The 20,291-nt window shown below is 50.5% G+C and overlaps 2 protein-coding genes across 2 annotated transcripts in view; both read right to left on the bottom strand.

Annotated features, from left to right (window-relative positions):
• Positions 1-1,881: 1,881 nt before the first annotated feature.
• LOC129125591 (uncharacterized) lies at positions 1,882-8,744 on the bottom strand. The gene is made up of 2 exons (XM_054641080.2): positions 8,455-8,744; positions 1,882-6,044 (listed from the first exon to the last, which is right to left on the bottom strand). The coding sequence occupies exons 1-2, from the start codon at positions 8,737-8,739 to the stop codon at positions 4,569-4,571; spliced, it is 1,761 nt and encodes a 586-aa protein (XP_054497055.2). The 5' UTR covers positions 8,740-8,744; the 3' UTR covers positions 1,882-4,568.
• A 6,287-nt stretch (positions 8,745-15,031) lies between these two features.
• The window catches only part of BEAN1 (brain expressed associated with NEDD4 1), a 54,140-nt gene continuing 48,880 nt past the window's right edge, over positions 15,032-20,291 (bottom strand). Inside the window, exon 5 of the mRNA XM_077185124.1 lies at positions 15,032-15,761. Coding sequence (XP_077041239.1) covers positions 15,530-15,761 — 232 coding nt within the window. The 3' untranslated portion in view covers positions 15,032-15,529. The remainder of the gene's footprint in view (positions 15,762-20,291) is intronic.

The raw sequence follows: 20,291 nt of genomic DNA, 5'->3' as shown, positions 1-20,291 counted from the left end.
GGGCCCAGCAGATCAGCCTGAGTGTGAGCACATGGCATGGACAGGCTCACCCTGGGCTCACCAACCCTGGAATCACTGCAGGCTCACCCTGGGATCACCAACCACGGGATCACCCCAGGATCACCAACCCTGGGATCACCAACCCCAGGCTCACCCTGGGATCACCAACCCTGGGATCACTGCAGGCTCACCCTGGGATCACCAACCACGGGATCACCCCAGGATCACCAACCATGGGATCACCCCAGGATCACCCTGGGATCACCCCAGGATCACCAACCCCGGGATCACCCCAGGATCAGCCCCTGCCAGTCTGGGTTTAGGAGGGGCAGGTTCTGCCTGCCCCACCTCATTTTCCCAGCCAGGTGCCCTTCCTGGTGGCTGAGGGAGAGGCTGTGGATGTGTCTCCCTGGCACTCAGCAGAGCCTTTGAGCCCCTCTCCCGTGGCATCTCCTGGAGAGGCTGCAGCCCCAGCTTGGCTGGGATGGCACCTGGCTGCCAGCTGGGCCCCGGCTGGTGGGAATGGGATCCCCTGGGATCCATGCTGGGAACAGCCCTGTTTAACCTTTCCTGATGGTCTGGAGGAGGGCACTGAGCTGACCCCCAGCTCATTGGGGTGACAGCCCTTGGGCAGGAATGGGAAGGCTCTGCTGAGGCCCTGGCCAGGCTGGCTGGGGGTCCCTGCACTGCAGCCACGCTGCCCCTGCGGCTCCAGGGCAAGCCTGGGCTCCAGGCTGGGTCACAGTGGCTGGAACAGGCTGGACCCAAAGACCTCCGAGCTTCCAGCCTCAGTAATTCTGTGATTTTCTAACAACTGAATAGCAGTACAGAGGAGGGGTGCAGCTCTTTGGGTTTTCTATTCAGGTACAAAAATAGCACAAAGTATGGAAGGCAAGGGTAAGAGCAGGTAGTGGAGAGATCTCACAGCAACGAGGCTGGATTGTTGGAATTTTGATGTCCAGGGTCAGATCAGTGTTCATTCCTGATTCCTTGGGGTGGTACCCACCAAACAAAAGGTTCAGAGGCTTGCAGGCATTCCATTTAGCATGGGAACAGCTGTATCCCTCCCAGGGCAATGACTCCTCCTGCCAGCTCTAGCTCTGAGGGCCATGCAGAGCCCTCGGGTGCAGCCTCCCTGGCAGCAGTCAGGGCATTCTGAGGCCTGGGTGCTCTCAGTGCCCCTCTGGCTTTGCCCACCCGTGCTCCTGTGCTGTGTGGGCACCATGCAGCAGCAATCTGGCTCCAGGAAGGTGCTGCCCTACCCTCTGCTCCTTTGTTCCCCTTTCCAGGCACAGCCAGAGTGGCCATCAGGTGCCTGAGGCACAGCAAGGCATTGGCTCCTTCCTGCCCAGGCTTTACACACTTCATACCAGAGGGGGGATGTTCATTATTTTATTATTGAAGGCAGCAAATGAAGTGCATCTAGTTAAAGCAGCTTTCTTAAGCAGATCTTGCCAGTTTGAAATGGAAATTTTGCTCTAATCCTGCCCACATTAATGCAACTTCATTGAATTCAGGAAGTTCTTTCTGCTCTACAGGACATCACAATATAGCTTAGTTCTGAAGAGAACTGTGCACTGGTAATCCCACTGAATTCAGTGCAAAAAAAATTTTAAAACCCAGAGTTTTTGTAAGTGATTGCAGAATGGCCCTGAGGGTTTTTCAGCTAGCTTTTTATAGAGAGCTTATTCTATTTGTGTTCATGAGAACCCCAGCCCTGCTCTGGCTGAGCTGGGGTATAGTGAAAATACAGGGTGCATGGGACTGTTTGTTATTTAAATGTTTCTAAAAACATCCTAGAATTAATTGATTTCTTAACTGGTTTGCACTCTTTGATTTTTACTTCTTTTTATAAAGAAAAACACAGGTGGTTTTTTTGGGTTTATGTCACGAGCAGTTTATTATGAACTGTAAGTCCTTGGGAGAGTACAGAAAACCAGTGGGGGTTTCATTCTTGGACCTGTCAAAGGAAGTGCTGAGTTGCCCTTCACTTGTGCTTTACCCTCTGGCTGCTGCCCTCAAGGGAATCCTTTCCCTGCAGCACTCAGACTGCTCTCACATTGATTTTCTGGGCAGTTTTAGGGGAATGATCCCACTAGTACAGAATCTATTTTTCCCCTGCTGGTTTTGGTTGGTTTAGCTGGAACAAGCAAGGCTTCAACAGCACTTTGATCACTTTGTACAGACATTTGTCAGGCACTTTGTGCAGGATAGGAACATTCAGTTATGTGGCTTTTCAACAATATCTGGTGGTGCTGCTTTTGGAGGGTTGTGGTTTGCCTAAAACCCATTGCACTGGAAGAACCACACCCAGTCAGGAGCTGCAGCTCCTGCCCTGTGATTCCCATCTGATCAGCTCTTTCTTTTCTAAATCACTGCAACTTGGTAACAGTAAGTGCACAGAGAGAGCATTTCCTAGTGAAGTACTAAGCTGGTACTAAAGCTAGTGATCCAAGGAATGCCATTCTACTGCTCTGTTGTAAACCTTTAACATTCCAGCTTAAAAGTAAGATTTTGTATGCTAAATAATTATCTTACTTCTGGCAGCTTCTTTGTAGGGGGATTCCAGCTGTTCTTGATAACTTCTGTTAAACTTTCAAAACTTTTACTTCTCTAAGAGTCCAAAAGAACAATTTCTTTGGAAATGGTTCTATGTTTGAAGCTCACTCATCTGCAGTTTGTTCTTAATTCTAATTTCACTATGGACATACATTTTGCACAGCACAGAAAATGTCACTTTGTGGTTTAGTACAGAATCTTACACCCAAAGGATGCCACTGGTACTTGTCAGGGCACAGCCCTGTGAACCCTGTTTGTTCCTAACACCCATTTCTCACACCACACCCAGAGCTGAAGGCAGTCCTGTCCCCTGCTGTTACCTTGAGCAAATTCTGTTTCTCCTACACTGCTGGAATCAGGGGAAGACAGAATTTCAACCATTAGTTCTTCAAAAAGCAAATCTTTATGTTTTAGTTCCTGAGGTTTTTCTAGTCTAATCCATGTGTGCTCCTCTGATTTTTTTCTGGGAAGAAAGTCAATTACAAACAATTAATACAAAATTAGTTTCAGCTAATATTTTAACTGTACATGAAAGGCATTTTTAGCATTTAGAACTGAGCTCCATATTAGCCACTGTGAAGAAAATGAACTCTACCCCAGCCCAAACCAGCAGACATTCAGTGCTACTGAAAAAGCCACTTGAAGCAGTATTGCAGAGTCTTTCTAGGTAACAAGTGTCTCATAGAATCCCAGAATTTTTAAGGTTGGAAGGGAGCTCTGGAGGTCACCCAGTCCAAGCCCTGCCCAGGCAGGGTCACCTAGAGCAGGTGACACAGGAACATGTCCAGATAGGTTTGGAATGTCCCAGAGATGGAGATTCCACAGCCTCCCTGGGCATCAGCTCCAGGGCTTTGCCCCTCCAGGAAAACAAATTCTTCCTCATGTTGGGGTGAATTTTTTTGTGTTTTAGCTTATGGCCATTGCTCTTTGTCCTGCTGCTGGGCACCAGGCTCTGACAGCCCCTGGAGGTATTTGTGTAAATAGCACTGCAGACTGTGCCCAGGCACAGCAGCAGTGTCCTTTCCTAAATGAGTTCAGAGCTGTGTGTGACAAAGGCCCTCAGTGCTGGGATCCCAGCTTCCAGCTGATCCAACACTCCTGAGCTTTCCACACAGCACTCCCACCTGCAGGATATCCCTGATCCTGCCTCTGCTGCTCACTGGGATCCTTCCCTGAGCAGATTTTTTTTCCTGCCATTAAAATGGTGAAGAATGAGATTTTTTTTTCTCTTCATTTTAGTGAGATGAACTGGCCAGCAGAAAAATTCTGTGCAGAATTAAGTGTCAGGAGCAGGGGCAAGGGAAATGGCAGCTGTAGCTGGACCTCTCTCTGCTGCTGGCAGTGCTCAACAGTTACAGTGCTCAAGGCTTCTCTTAGAAATTGTGGTGGTGGCCACAAAATACTTTGGTAACAAATGGTTATATATTGGTTAGATATAAAACCTATGACACAGGTCAATGCCTCCACAAAAGCAAGTGTTCACAGAGCTGTTTCCCTCTTTAAAGCTAAAGGAATGTTATCAAACTTTCTGAAACTGGTTTCAACTGAAGTCAGGAGGAAGATTAGCTCAGACACAGCTTCAAAGGAATGCAGAGAGTTAAGGAGTACAGTCCAGTAAGGCATTTCTAAACTTTTTCCAGTTTAGCAGAATTTACCTTGTACTGGAAGAGTATTCCAGGAATAGGTCTGTGAAGGGGAAAATGAGAAGTAGGATGCCCAGCTGAAGAAACCTGTCTGGCATTAGGAACAGCCAGAAGGAATCTGATGAATTAAATTGATTTAAATTTATATTAGTTTGGCTACCCTTTAAAAAGGTGACCATTCAGGTTTCCTTGCGAAAGGAACCATTAGGAATTTGTGTAACTCCTGCTATTTACTGTCCCAAGGCAGGGATGTGCTTTGGGTTTTTTAGAACTGTTGTGACAAAGTGAATCATCTCCCTGACAACAGGATCAAGGCCCCAGGTGAGAGGACAGTCCCCCAGGGGATGACAATGAAGCACTGCAGCCTCAGGAGTGGTGGCTCAGTGCTGCCTGCTCGGTTCTGTCAATGATGACATAAGGCTCCTGGCTGTCAGTCTCTTGGGAATTGCCCTGCTCCAGCTTCCCTTCCCTGCCTCCAGCAGAGCCCCCTGCAGGCTGCCCCAGGCCCCTCCTGCCCCCGTGTGAGGGCTGCACATCGATGCTCTGGGGGGGGATGTAGGTGAGGTTGGGGGGCTCTCTGACATGCCTGAAGCACTCAGAAGCTGGGTGTCCCTTAGCAGGATCCATGAACAGTCTCCTGCTGTCAGAACCAGCAGTGGCATCCTCTGTGTGCCCAGCAGTACAGCACAGACCTGAAGGTGGCTCAGGGTGTGACGCTGCTCTCTTGTGCAGGTCAGCATCAGTCAGGTACGCGTGTTTTATTTGGGAGCAATTGAATTCTCTAACGTGCCTGTCACTTGTTCCTGCATAGGCCACTGCCTCAGGCTGGCCACTTTCCTCTACTGGATACATAAGTTCTTCCTGAGCATCCTTGATCTGTAGTTCTGTGAAGGTTAAAGACAGCTCACAAATGTCCTCTTCCCTGGGGACGCTGCAGTTTTGGGCAGAGGCAAAGTCCTTGTAGGGCAGAGACTTCAGCTCAGTGGGCTCATCACCAGGGGCTGGGTCTATGCAATTTATGGCATCATTAATTTCTGCTTCAATTGATCCTTCTGGGACGCCTGGAGCTTCAAACTCCAAGGTGGTTTTGCTGTCACAGGAGCTGTCAGCAAACATGGCAAAGGCTGGGGGCCCGCTGGCTCCCGGGGACAGAGGCGCAGGCCCCAGCGCCCGTGCAGGCCCTGCCAGGGCACACTCCTCACCCAGCCTGGCTCGGGGCTCCTTTCCCAGAGCCTGTGGAGAGAGGCTCTCACTGAAGATGGGTGTCTGTGCAATGACAATGTCACTGTATTGGGTCAGGAAGTCCTCGCTGTCCGAGCCCTTGCCCGGCAGGTGTGCGGGGTCGATGCTTTGCCTCTGGTGCTGCTGGAGGCTGCTGGGGGATGCAGCAGCTGCTGACTGAGCCACGTCCCCCGTGATCCTCACGTTCCCAGCAGCTCCAAAGGATGCAGCACAGGGAACTGAACCCTTCTGCTGGGGGGCAAGGCACAAAGGTGTCTCACTGCTCCCTTCATTTCCCAGACTTTCAGTGTCTCCTCTCTGGGGTGTCTGATGCTCCTCATGCTCCTCTCCTCGATGCCGACGCGTTTGTGTTCCCTGCTGCAGGCTCTTCTCCAAACTGCCAAGTGCTTCTTCATTTGTCATCTCCAGGATGGCCTCACACTCGATTCTTGCTAGGAATATCTCAAATGCAGTCTGCTTCGTTTCCTCATTGTTTCTCTTTTTGACAAGTGAAAACTCTGTTGCTGTAGTTGCAACATAGCCTATTTTCTCCAGCACTGCTTTCACAATGTCCTCTGGGAGCACTGGCTGGATGTAGTAGACAAAATTCCCAGTGAAGGTCTGGAACAGAACACAACATGGAAAAGCTGGTGAACACTGGGGCAAAGGGTGCAGGGAAATGTGAAACAGCTGATTTCCTAAAGATCAAAAATACTTCAAGACTTGCTTACAGCTTTCAAAAAGCTGTGTTCTACCAGTCAGAGTTTGGAATTGCAGTGAGTGAGCCTTTTCTAACAGCTCTGTGCTGGCAGCCTCTCCAGCATTGTGGCTTTGCTACAGCTCATCAGTTCCGGTGAAGTTGTGCCAGTTTAAACCTGCTGGGGTCTTGGCTAAGAGAACCAGTATTCAAAAATAAAGAAATAATAAGGAAATCATTTTAGTCAAACTAGAGAAACTCAGAAATAAACCTTTTGTGTTCTACTGAACCTAAGCTTTGAAACAAACAGAGATTCATAGAATGAATCACTGAGGTCTTTTCCTAAAGAAACAGACAGGATGCACTCACTGTGAATCCCATTTCTGAACTGGGGACAAGTCTGTAACATTTTCTTTTCCATGGTTCAGACTCCTGCTGTGAACTTTGCTACCCTTGAATTAAACTGCCATTTTTTAAAAGCAGCTTTCTGGAGAGAGACTATTCTAACAGAAGTATTGTTCAAACAACTCTCTTTGCACAAGCTGTCTCCAAAACACCAATAAAATGCTGCTGCTGTGCAACAACTTAAAAAACTGTTCAATGTTTGCTTGGTTTTAGAGCTACCCCAGGCACGAGGCCTAGACTGTAACATGGAAGTGGTTTTTGGTTTTGTGTGAAACCCTGTGACAGGAGAGACTGTTCCGAGCTGGGCATGACAGTCAGAACAACTCCTGGCCAGTCAGAATGGAACACAGGTGGGAATGCAAAGCCAGGCTTTCCAGGAGTGGGGTACCTTGTTTTCAGGCTGCTCAGCTTGAGCCAGACCAAGGCTGACCCCTGAGCATTGGTGTCACAAGCAGGAGATTCAGGAGAACAAAACTGGCCCTCAGAATGGCCACAGTGTAATCCTCAGATAAATCTGTTAACAGTGCCCTGCACTCCCCACCTTCTGTTCCTTCTGGAGGGGGGGCAGCTGCAGGCACTGCAGAGACATCAGAGCAGGTGAGGGGCAGGACATGGGAAATACTATTCCATGTATTTCAGTAGCTTTTAATCAAATCTCTACACGCACAAGGTACTGGTTGTTCTCCAACTTGTGCCTTGCAGTAGAATTATTTCAGGCCTGCAGCAGGCTGTCTTACACTTTGCCCACAGTGGTTTTCAAAGTTTAATTTTAATGCAGCCTAGGATCCTTGTGCTAAGAAAAGCTGGACCCACTAAATGTAGACCTGACTATCTTATGCTTTGCCCTGTTTTAGGAAGATGAATGAAAAGAACAGGAATTTACAGCTGTTTGAAAATCCACAGGTGAGACGTAAGTGCAGGAAGAATTAAAGAAATGGCTTTTTCTCACCAGCACCTGTTGCCAAAGCAAGGGCAATAAGTTTGCATTTGGGTGTCTGGGGAGTCTGTTTAAAAATGGGATGTGTGAAGATGGCTGTGTCCTCTGGGCAATGAGACGTGCTCAGTGTGCTGGGGAAGTGGGGTAACCGTGACCACCCTGCTGCAAAATCCAGCAGCATTTCCTCTTTCCAAGGGGCTGTCCCTGCCCGCCGCACCAGCTGCAGCCTGAGCGGGGATCAGGGACCAGAGAGGCACTGGCTCACCTGGCCTGTGACACCGAGCCAAAACAGCCCTGCTTACAGGCACATTGTGCTCACAGCTTAACGTGATCAAAGGAAAGCCTTGTGGGGTAGCTTCTACCTTCCCTGCTGCCTCACCACAACGAGGGGCTCCGCTCCCGACCCCCGGAGCTGCTCAGCACTCAGGGCCTCAGCGAGGACACGGCCACTGAAGGCCAATGCACATGTCTGAGCAGCCGTGCACCGTGCTGGGCACTCTGCCCCGAGCTGGATGTGCCCCATACCCTGCTCCCTGCCCCGAGCTGGATGCGCCCCTGACCCCGCTCCCTGCCCCGAGCTGGATGTGCCCCTGACCCCGCTCCCTGTCCCGAGCTGGATGTGCCCCTGACCCCGCTCCCTGCCCCGAGCTGGATGTGCCCTGGCCCCGCTCCCTGCCCCGAGCTGGATGTGCCCCATACCCTGCACCCTGCCCCGAGCTGGATGTGCCCTGGCCCCGCTCTCTGCCCCGAGCTGGATGTGCCCTGGCCCCGCTCCCTGCCCCGAGCTGGATGCGCCCTGACCCCGCTCCCTGCCCCGAGCTGGATGTGCCCCTGACCCCGCTCCCTGCCCCGAGCTGGATGTGCCCCTGACCCCGCTCCCTGCCCCGAGCTGGATGTGCCCCTGACCCCGCTCCCACGTCCCGGTGCCTCTGCCAAGCGCCGGCCCGGGGAAGCGGCCTCGTGGCCCCGGGGGGCGGGCGGCAGTGCGGTACCTTGAGGGAGCGGATCTCCCGGCGCCAGGGGCACAGCAGGAGGTTGACGCAGAGCAGCTCCAGCAGCTCCAGCGCCTTGAGCAGGTCGCGCAGGGCGCGGCCGCCCCGCGCCCGCCGGCAGCGCTCGGCCACGCCGCGCACGTCCAGGGCCCCGCGGCGCCCTGGGCCCAGCAGCCGCCGCGCCCGGGCCTTGAGCGCGGGATCGGCGCAGGCCGCGAGCTGTCCCTGCGCCGCGCGGGCCGCCAGGTGCGACACGTACTCCCTCAGCAGCGCCGGCTCCGCCATAGCGCCGGGCCCGCCCCGCGGCCCGCCCCGCGCCGCCATTGGCCGGCACCGCCCGCACCCCGGGCGTCCATTGGTTCTTCCACTTGTCAGTCAGGGCGGGGGGGCGGAGCCCCGCGAATCGAAAGTGAAAGGCGGGAGGGCGGTGAGGGCTCGGGCTGCGCGCGGCGCGGGGCGGGGCTTGTTGCGACAGGGGCGGTGAGGGCGCGGAGATGTCCCGGGATGTCTCAGGGTGTCCCGGGATGTCGGTGGCTCCCTGGTGCGCAGCGCCAAGTCTCACACCGCCGGGCGGTGTTTCTCTTCGCTAACCTGGTTTGCACGAAGCAGGGAGCTCCTGGTGACCCACCAAAAGCTCCCTGGTCATCAAAAATTTACACTGTTTGCATATTTTAACAGAGGTATCAGCGGTCATTGGTCACAAATGGTATAACTTGTGTGTTGATTAGCCCTCAGACCCCTCGCTGCTGGTGACGTCTGGCTGCGAGAGGTTTGTGCCTACCCTGGGGTGACAACTGCCCTGCACTGGGGTTAAATGAGATCTGTGCCTGCCCTGGGCTGAGAACTGCTCTGCCCTGGGGTTAAATGAGATCTGTGCCTGCCCTAGGGTGAGAACTGCCCTGCACTGGGGTTAAATGAGATCTGTGCCCATTGTGGGGTGAGAACTGCCCTGCACTGGGGTTAAAGGGAGGCTGGATCCAGCAGCTGGAAAACACACTTGTGTTCCAGGTGCTTTTCTAACCTTGATTTTTGGAATCTGAATTTTCAAGTCACCACCTGTGGCCATCATGATGTTATGCTCCTGTGTGACTTCACAAATTGATATATAGTCTCTCATATGATGATTGTTATTTTATTTCACAGAAGTCTATGGCCATAATTTCATGTAGAAGTTATTTCTGTAGGTAAGGAAGGGAATAATTTGTCAGACTGTAGCAAGACCACTTAGATCAGTTGGATGTGGTTTCCATTCAGGAAATACATCTTTACTCACCTTGCTGTGCTAAGAAATGATCTGTTTGAATATTTCTGGGGTGATTGGCCTATTATTTCTATTTTGCCATTTTCATATTTTCCCTTGGTGATATGTTGCCATTTTCAGTCTCCTGACTTCAGTAATTTGACTCTGCCCCTCTTGAGCTTGGACACTGACTTGTCCCCCAGAGCAGGAGGGACCTGACTGCTCCAGTGCTTGTTCCCGTGGCCTCTGACAAAGGTAAAATCCAAATGTAAGTGACTGAAGCACAGAGCTGCTTCCTCAGCAGTTGCTCAGTCGTGGGTAGTCCCAGAGATGTAACATAAAAACCATGGAAGCCAACCCAAACACGTGTGTGTTCTTTACTAAAAGTTCTGTATAAGATCAGTATACTAAAACTTGAAGCAGAAGAGGGGACTGCAGAAATACAGGGTTGTTATCATGTAGCAAGAAACAGGATGTCCAGTTTTCTTTCTGATTTCACCCATGTAATAAAGCAAAGGCCTGTGTTAAGCCTGGGTTTTAGCACTAGTATTAGAATTGTGCAAGGGTTTAGCATAATATCTGATAGCAGGAGATGAATTTATGAATTTCTCAAGAGTAACATCATTCTGTCAACTTTGCTGAGATTTATCCAAGATCTGCAATATTTTCAAGAAATGAAAGCATGTCCTTACTGCATCATTACAAGGAATTTCAACACCAGCAGTAGTGGCATTGGAAGCTCTTGGAGCAGCTTCAGAGCTGCAAATGTCTCTCTCTAGTGTTTTACATTTTTTTTTAGTGTTTACATTTTTAATTTTTTTCTGTCTAGTGCTGTCTGTCTGGATTTTAAATCTTCCCCCCCCCCCCCAGGTTTGTTGGATTTCACTCAGTTGAAAAGATTAATAAGAGCAGAAAATGCTAAAGCACTCCTGCAAGTGATGGTGGTGGTAAGATACCACAGAAGGAAGCACACTCTTCAATTCACAGTTTGTTATTTAATTATATATGTTTGTAATGAATCACAAAACCCAGGTATTCAGTGGGAACTCAGAAAAATGCTACAGTTGGATGTGAATGTTCTGGCTGTGTGATGTTCATATCTGTGTGACAGCACAGCTGAGGTTATTTAGATTATTCTGTGATAACAGGATGACAGGAATTTATGGAAGGGTCCATGCCACCAGAGGGAGCAGGCAGATGTGTGTCAGAAATGCTGCCATACCCAGAGCACAATGCCAGGGACATTTCACTGTTACTGAGGGAAGAAAGAAAGACTTGGATTAGTTTTCTACAATTTTACCAATGCATTGCTAGCATGAGGTAACATGTAAATCTCCCATTCTCATCAGAAGTCTACTTAAAGTCAGCTTGTTTTGTAAATCACAGATACAGAGTTGGTGGAAGGGCAGGAAATCCCTGTTAAAAAGGTGAAAAGCCAAACCAAAGAGTTTCCCACCGTGCAGAGAAACTGAGCATCAGTGACAGGACTTGTCTGCCACGTGTAAAAAGCCCTCTGTGTCTGTCTGCTGAAAAGCCTGCAGCTTGGTCACGTTACTTGGAAGAGCCTCACTTTCAGGGAAAAATCCCCTTTCCCTTCTGCTGTGGGTTCATTAGACTGCCCAGCCCTCCCCAGGAGCAGCCCGAGGGGAGCAGGTCCCAGAGACTGGCCCTGTTACAGGGCAGGAGCAGCCGTGCAGGGGCTGCAGGCAGAGCCTGTTCCAGGGCAGGAGCTGCAGGCAGAGCCTGTTCCAGGGCAGGGGCTGCAGGCAGAGCCTGTTCCAGGGCAAGAGCAGCTCTGTAGAGCCCTGTTCCAGGGCAGGGGCTGCAGGCAGAGCCCTGTTCCAGGGCAGAAGCAGCCGTGCAGGGGCTGCAGGCAGAGCCTGTTCCAGGGCAGGGGCTGCAGGCAGAGCCTGTTCCAGGGCAGGAGCAGCTCTGTAGAGCCCTGTTCCAGGGCAGGAGCTGCAGGCAGAGCCTGTTCCAGGGCAGGAGCAGCTCTGTAGAGCCCTGTTCCAGGGCAGGAGCTGCAGGCAGAGCCCTGTTCCAGGGCAGAAGCAGCCGTGCAGGGGCTGCAGGCAGAGCCTGTTCCAGGGCAGGGGCTGCAGGCAGAGCCTGTTCCAGGGCAGGAGCTGCAGGTAGAGCCCTGTTCCAGGGCAGGAGCAGCTCTGCAGAGCCCTGTTCCAGGGCAGGAGCTGCAGGCAGAGCCTGTTCCAGGCCAGGAGCAGCTGTTCAGGAGCTGCAGGCAGAGCCTGTTCCAGGGCAGGAGCAGCTCTGCAGAGCCTGTTCCAGGGCAGGAGCAGCTGCTCAGGAGCTGCAGGCAGAGCCAGCCCTGGCCAGGAGCAGCTGTGCAGGGGCTGCAGGCAGAGCCCTGTTCCAGGGCAGGAGCTGCAGGCAGAGCCTGTTCCAGGGCAGGAGCAGCTGTGCAGGGGCTGCAGGCAGAGCCAGCCCTGGGCAGGAGCAGCTGTGCAGGGGCTGCAGGCAGAGCCTGTTCCAGGGCAGGAGCAGCCCTGCAGAGCCTGTTCCAGGGCAGGAGCAGCTGCTCAGGAGCTGCAGGCAGAGCCTGTTCCAGGGCAGGAGCAGCTGTGCAGGGGCTGCAGGCAGAGCCTGTTCCAGGGCAGGAGCAGCTGTGCAGGGGCTGCAGGCAGAGCCTGTTCCAGGGCAGGAGCAGCTCTGCAGGGGCTGCAGGCAGAGCCAGCCCTGGCCAGGAGCAGCTGTTCAGGAGCTGCAGGCAGAGCCAGCCCTGGCCAGGAGCAGCCCTGCAGGGGCTGCAGGCAGAGCCAGCCCTGGAAGCCAATCCCATTCTGCACAGAGCACCCTGTGCTTCCCTCTCTGCCGACTGCCCTGCCAGTGAACCTCCCTGGGGCACTTCTGTGCATCTCTGCCCCCCCTGAGATGGGGAAGAGGGTTGTTTCTCTCATTGCAGGGTGCTCTGCATGCCACCAAACTGTTGAAATGAAAACTTTAAGGAGAGGAGCTGTTCTCCCTGTTAAAAACACAAATGAGAAATAGAGCCTTACCTTCTAGCAATGCCTGCCAGCAGTTCTGCAGTGCAAAATGGTGAATTTTTGTTCTTTTGGGTATAGTATACTGAGAATATTGAAAATCTTGCTGAGCTGCAAAAGAATTGTCTCATTTTAGCAACATACATATTTACTGTCATCTACTTAGCAAAAAATGCAAGCTTACCTTATATCTCATCATGTGCATATGACTCAGTAATGGTATAATTTATATAGCAGTAAGAACCATATAATTACTTCCCATCTCAGTATTAATTATAATTGTGTCAATCTTTGGAGTGTTGAATGATGATTACAGTTGAAAATTATTTAGTATTTACAGAAAATCCAAGTGCAATTTTAATAATTTGGGTGCTGCTTCCTTTTAAACACCATTATATATTTACGATACTCAGCTTTACATATCCTTTAGTGGGGATAGAAAATGAAGTCCATTTTCTCTGTGTAAAAAACTTTTTTTTTTTTTTTTGTATGTTAGTGAAAATGCCTCTAAGAAATTTCCTGGAGATGAGCCTGTGATAACTCTGCTCCCCTGCCACAGCTCCTTGGCTCCTGTCCCTGGTCCCAGATGGAGCCCAGGCTTGTGGGTGCCCCAGGGGCTGGCTGGAGCTCCATCCCTGCTGTTGATGTGCTGGCAGCCAGTTCTGCTTCCTGCTAGCACCCAGACTCACCCTGGGGTTTTCATTAGACACAGAACTTAAAAAATACTTTAAAATGTAGAGTGCATTTCCTGCAGTAACACATTTCAAAACAACACAGTGAAGAAGTTTTCCAGGGGAAAGTCCCAAGGAAAGCACAGGGTTGAGCTCTCCTTGCTCTCTTGTGGGTTGTGTGTCCTAGGCCAGACACACAGAAGCTTTCAGACTATGGGACTATTTCAGATGAGGAATGGGACTTTCCAGGCAGAGGTGAACAACAGGATCCCAACTCTGTTTTGTTTCAGGCAATAGATGAACACCTCCTTGGCCGCCTGCTGTTGGATGTCAGGACTGGCCTCCAGTGTGAATTTTGCAGCATTTTTTTGGCTGGGCCATACAAAGGAATGGGGGAAGCAGATCCTCCTGTCCCGCCCGTGGATCGTGCCCAGCTCGGGGTGAGCAGACCGAGGCCCGGGGGAAGCGCTGCCTTTCACACGCAGCCCCAGCCCCGGGAGCTGGGCCCAGCCGGCGCCTGGGGCTTGGCCAGCGGCTCCCGGGAGGGGAAAAGGAGCAAGGGGTGCCCATGAGGGGCTGGGTCCCCGCTGCCCTGCCCGCCCCAGAACCAGTGCCCATTCTGGGAGCCGCTCGGTGCCACACTCGGTCCCCTCTGGCCGGGCTGGTGCAGGGGAGGCTCTGGCGAGTGTGGCCCCGGCCGGCCCTGGGGACAAGGCCCTGCTGTGCCCTGGCCCTGCTGTGCCTGAGCTGAGCTCCCACTGCCCCGGCCCTGCCGTGCCCCGGCCCTGCCGTGCCCCGGCCCTGCCGTGCCCCGGCCCTGCCGTGCCCCGGCCCTGCCGTGCCCCGGCCCTGCCGTGCCCCGGCCCTGCCGTGCCCCGGCCCTGCCGTGCCCCGGCCCTGCCGTGCCCCGGCCCTGCCGTGCCCCGGCCCTGCCGTGCCCCGGCCCTGCCGTGCCCCGGCCCTGCCGTGCCCCGGCCCTGCCGTGCCCCGGCCCTGCCGTGCCCCGGCCCTGCCGTGCCTGAGCTGAGCTCCCACTGCCCTGGCACACCGCCGGGGACCCTCGGACTGCCAGCCCATTGTCCTGGCCTCACTCGCTGGGTTCCTTTTCCTGGTCCCTTCTCTACAGCTGGGAACGCTCCGAAGCCCCTGAGGCTCTGTTACTGAGTCCAGCCCGGCGTCTCTGTTTGCACGGCGCTCACACAGCTCCCAGAGGTCACCCGGGAACAGCCGCGCTCTTCACGGGAAAAGAGCCGGGATTGTGCCTGGAAGTGCAGCCGTGTGCGGGAGCCGTGTGCGGGAGCCGTGTGCGGGAGCCGTGTGCGGGAGCCGTGTGCGGGAGCCGTGTGCGGGAGCCGTGTGCGGGGCCGGCCTGCAGCACCCTCGGGCATCGCTGTGCCTTCCCCGGCTGCAGCGAGGCCGAGAAGGACGCGCAGCTCCCGCCTGCCCAGCTGTGCTGCACCCTGGGGACCCAGCGCCACCTCTCCTCCACCCGTGCATGGTGTCTTTTGAGGAAGACTTGCAACAGGCTTTGCAATGGCCTGGAAAGCCTGGTGCCAAAGGAATAATGTGAATAGTAAAATAATATTTTTTTTCTTTTGTTTCTACATGGTACTGATAATCTTTTTTTATAGGCAGTGCTTTGCCTACTGAAACACACAGACAAAGAGTTATTTAAAAATGCTTTGTTGTCAATACACTGAATGAGCTGTACTAGAGACACCTACAATGACAACAAAAGGCTCTTCTTTTTCCATCTGCTCTAAAACATGCAAAGTATCATAAAATCAACAAGTAGGCTCGACTGGATAACATTTATCTTCATTATGAGTGGCTAATTTCAATGGGTTCTGCAATGCTTCAGAAAGGTCAGATGCACTGCTTGCCTGTGCTGCTCTTTTATGCTGTGTGATGCCATGGAACACTTTGAAGCACAAACAGGGAAATTTACGTAAACTTGCAAAATTCACTGTAAAAAAAAATCCCATTGGGATTCACAGGGATCCCATTGTATCCCTGTTTAAAGATATAAAATTGGTAAAACTTCCAGAGGTTTTATTCTTGTGTTGGTCTGAGTTCTTCAGAAGAACCGAAGGAAAGAGCCGCCCTCAGCGCGGCGCTCCGGGGCCCGGTGGCCAGCGGAGGTGTCCCGTTGGAGCGGGCGGTGCTCACACGCCGCTGTCCCGCACGGCGGAGCCGCCCCCGCACCGGGAGATGACGGCCAGGGCCGAGCCGGGCTCCCGCAGCCTCCCCGCGGCACGGGCTGCCTCCTCCTCCTGCCTGCTACAGATGTGTCCAGGCATTTCATTTCTTTGGCAAGGGTCCGTCAGGGAATATGGAGGGGGGTCATCTGTGGGAATATATATTTGTGTTGCTCCTGGCCCCACACATTCATCGTAGCTGAAAGAAAAAAAAGAAATATTCATGAAATTCCTGGAAAAAAATGCCACAGTACATTACTTCAGCATAACAGAGGCAAGTAAAGTGAGAAGAAAACGAGTGTCTGTTGTTTTGTTCCTCGGCCCACATCCTTGCTGACCCTGCCATGTCAGACACTCAAGAATATGGCACTTAAACCCCCCCGAGATAATCCCAGAGGTGCAGTCACCAGAAGCGCAGTGCAGGCAGGGCTCATCCCCACTCTCACCTGCCTGTGAGAGGCAGGTTAGAAAAGCCCGGGGGCAGAGGAGGTGGTGCTGCTGTTTCAGTGCTGAAATGAGGCACGGAGAGCTGGTGATGCGGTCTCCAGCAGCCATCGCTGTGCTGCCCTGGCTGCCGCGTCTGCAGCTCAGCCAGCAGCCCTGGGAGGGAGGTGAGCGCTGCCAGGGCTGAGCGGCATCACCTGCACACGCTGGGGCCGCTCACTGTGGGATGGGCACAGTGCCCCTTGTGCTCCTCCCAAAGAGCAGCAACGGAGCAGGTGCTTTGGGGCTTCCATGGGGTGCACCAGGCTCTGGTGCCACTCTGGCTTCTGTCTGTGCCACCGGGCTCAGCCAGGGAAATGCTCCCTCCTCACTCTGCTCTGTGCTCCCTGGCTACAGGAGAAATGGGCCCTAAAGAGTCACAACATCATGATCTCAAATGTTAGACCTGCTGTGTGGCTGTTGTTTACCCATTCCAGCATCATTTTAACTCCAATCCTGAAGAAGGAAATGTCTTCTATAAAAAAACCAAAAAAACCCCAAAAAAACCCCAAAAAACCACAAAAAAACCCAACCCAACCCAAACCAACCAAAAAAAAACCCAAAAAACCCCCAAATGAAAACAAAAAAATCACAAACAAACAAACAAACAAACAAAAAAAAACCCACCCAAAACCCACCCAAAACAAAACAAACAAAAACCCTTTCTCTACTGAGTTAACCTGAAAAACATTTCTGCTGGAGCCAGACAAATTAAGAACCTATTTCCTCAGCCACACTAACTGCAGAGCAATTAAGATCTGGGATATTTCCTGAAAACTGGGATGTTGAGCATGTGTTTTCTCAGCAGACTGCAGGCACACACTGTGCCCCTGTACCTCTGTTACTGCCAGGCTAATCCGAGCTCCCAAACCCCAGTCTGGGTGATGGAAATGGTTCTTGGGGAGGGAGAGGTAAGAAAGTGAAATCAGAGTGCTACGTAACTAAACTCAAATGTCCATGGGTGGTTTTATTTTTACCTCCATTTCATCTTACTTTTATATTCATCAGGACAATGGCTTTAAATTCACACTAGAAAATTTCAATTTCCCCATCAGAAAATAATATTTAAGAACACAAGTCTGTTCTGAAATCCCTGAATAGGGCTGCTAGATATTTCAGAAAAGTCCCAGCATGTTAGGAAGTAGAATTGGGGTTTTTTTACAGCATGTAGAAAAGATGTCACTCCAGCCTCTACTGAACACACTGAAGCTTTCAAACATACATGGTAGTCTTTGGAAAGTTCTTAGACCTCCATCAGAGACTGAGGACCTGATGTCCTCCACTCTCCTTGAGCTCCATGAGGGTAAAGAAACAGCCACTTGCAGGATTCCTATGAGCTGCATCTTTACTTCATTTACATTTTGCTGACCCAAAGCCTGGTGAATTTATTTAAAATGTCTCCTCAGGTTTTGACTGATTTAATCAGGCTAACAGGGAGCACTTACTGGGCCTGTTAGCACAGGGGAAAAGTTTCCATTCAGAAAAGCCCTCAGCAAGGGGAGTTTCAAGGGGGAAAATTTGGAATCCTCTGCCAAGGAAGGAAAAGGGAAGAAACTTCTCTGTCTCCTTGCTCTGGGAAATCTGCCACTGACCTAAAAGAGAAATGGGCACAGTGGGAACTGTTTCTTGTTGCTGTTACCTGATCATCTGCAGATGATTCCTCTGCCTTGGGTTTAATTGAATGCCTTTCCTGGAGCACAGCTCAGCTTTGTAGAACTGAACTGCTGGCTGGGATAAACAGGGAAAGGATCCCTTAGGAAGGAGACCTTGAAGGGTCAAGTAAATGGTGGGAGTTATGGTATTAAGGAGTTGGCATTTTAATGTTTAGTTCCAAATATCAATGTATTGGTGTTGGGGCATTTTGTCCTTCATATATATGATGAATAAAAAGAATTATCTTTTTTTCTCCAAAAGCAAGTAATGTTCTTTCCCCTCATTTTTGGCAATTAAGATCACATTTTAAAAAGTGAGTAAGGTAGTAAAAAACACATGCCAGACTTTCAATTAAACAGCTTTTTGGCAGCTTCACAGCTATGCCTACAGATTGTTGTGGCCATGGAGAGAATGACAAATAATTCAAATAGTTGTGGGTTTTGTTTTTTTGTAATAACTTTTTGTATTTCATTATCAGTTTATGATCTTGATGTTCATTTCCTGTGTTCTTTTCTATGCATGGGATCTTTGCTTGTAGAGCTGACATTGCAAACAGCTCCTGCTCTGCTTCTGCAGATAAGGTTCCTAGCACTCTCTGGTGAGGGCAGAGTGAACATGAATTAAGGTCATAAAAGAGACTTCAACTTTGTATTTTTTCTTTGTTTCCAAGTGTTTTGTGGGTTTTTTAAAATGTATTTTTGTGGGGTTTTTTTTGTTTGGGATTTTTGTTTTTCTTTGTTTGTTTGTTTTGTAGTGTGATTTTGCCCCCTCTGTTTAACAGCTTTAGTACTTTGGTTGTGCTTTCTGACTGCTGTTATAGAGGCATTCCTGTAGGATAAATAATGCATTATCAACTGCACAAGCATGAATTCTATTTTACAGTCTCTCTTTCAAGGAGACTTTAATATGTAAACTTATATGACTTTACAAGATCTTTTTTATTAGAGAATTTAAGCAAGTATTATAAGAAATAATACTGAGTTGGACAAGCATCCACTGTATGGTTGTGGTTGGAAAACCATTCCTCAAAAGATTTGAAGGATTACTTAGAAAAAATTTCAATAGCAATAATTTCTTTCAGGTGATTAGCAAGTATTGGTGTGAGTGATGCTGGACTAAAACCTTACTGTTATTTTAAAATAAAGCCAGACCTTGATCCCCAATCTGGAGCTAAACAGGCAAAAAGATTTGGAGGTGGTGGTGGTGGGGAGGTTGGGAGGTTTGTTTTGGTTTGGTTTTTTATTTTGTATTTAATGTGTGAGTCTTTTCTGGGCCAGATTTCTCCTGGATTGTCTGCCTCAGTCAGAAGCTCCCAGTTTAGCTGGGGGGGCACCAGGAGCACCAGGGAAGTGGAAATGGGGGAGACAAAGGAAGGGGGAAGGTTTGAGACTGCAGCTCACAAATCATCAGATGGCAACCTCAGGAACAGCTAAGGGAGTGATACCCACAAAAGGGTGTGTAATATATGTGTGTACATGCATATGTGGGTGTACAGGTATATTTATATGTGTGTATAGATTCATTTACATATTTATGTTTTGCAACTGAAAATACAGGACCATGAAGTGGAAAAACAAAAATACTTGTTCATCTTTTACAAAACCCACCACAATAGTTCTATTTTATCTGACAAATTCATTTCTGGGAAGATATTGGACATGTACAAAGCAGCTCAGGCTTGAAGTTCACTACAGCAGTCACAGGAAAATCCTTTTAGACAGGAAAGCAAATGCTTTTGGAAAGTGTTGTGTTACCTTAACATAAATAATGGAGCACAGGGACTCATTACACTGCCCTGAAAAAATCCTTGGCTGCAGTACTTGTAGTGAATCCACTTTAATCCTCTGCTTTGTAAAACTTGTATTGTCTGGAGGTGCAGTATCAGCAGGCAGTGATGAGAAGGAAAGGGTTACTGCCCTTGAAATGTGCTGCTGTCTGCATGGTTTGGGCCTTGTTTTTGTTACAATTCCTGCACTGCTGTGTTCAGACACACTACTGGGTTTTTAAAGGAATAATTTCCCTGGGAAAAGCAAGGGAGGCTGATGTCTGTGAGCATCCTACTGCAGGTAAATGGGATCTGCAGGGAGAGGAATGATGCTCAAAAATGGCAGCAGCTCTCCAGGATGACCTTGCTGACTCAGAGCGTGGCAGGAGGGGCAAGAACTTTGGGAATTTGTTGGGTGTCGTTGCAGTGAGTATTAGGATGGGTTTATTGCCAGGGAAACCCCAAAGAGCTTCTTTAACTGGCTGGCATTCATAAATTAGGAGCCCCTCTCTGGGGCAGGAAGAAGGTTCTGCTGACAGAACTTTTTAAGATGCAAACAACAAGAAGTGAAAAAAGGCAGAGCTGGGAATGAAGAATTCTTTGTGCTGTAGATGTCTCATAGTTCACTTTGTTCTTTTGTTGTATGTTTTAACTCTGCTAAAAGTGCTCCTGTTGCACTGTTTCCATTTTGTGTTCTTTGAAAATGGCAAACAGAGCCCCTGGATCTGGAACATCTGTGTGCTGGCAGGCTGGAGCTGGGATGAAACAGCACAAAGGATGTTTCCATGAAGATGTTACCTAACAGAAAAGCTGAAATCAGAACAATTG

The sequence above is a fragment of the Agelaius phoeniceus genome, chromosome 12, assembly GCF_051311805.1.
Source record: "Agelaius phoeniceus isolate bAgePho1 chromosome 12, bAgePho1.hap1, whole genome shotgun sequence".
Taxonomy (NCBI): Eukaryota; Metazoa; Chordata; class Aves; order Passeriformes; family Icteridae; genus Agelaius; species Agelaius phoeniceus.
Note: the sequence above shows the minus strand (reverse complement) of the source record. Positions and strands in the feature narration are given on the sequence as shown.

Bases quoted from the DNA above. Each gene is read 5' to 3' on its own strand.
- LOC129125591 (XM_054641080.2), bottom strand. From the start codon at position 8,739: ATGGCGGAGCCGGCGCTGCTGAGGGAGTACGTGTCGCACCTGGCGGCC. The intron at 6,045-8,454 runs GTACCGCACTGC...GTTCTGTTCCAG, and splicing joins GGGAGATCCGCTCCCTCAAG to ACCTTCACTGGGAATTTTGT.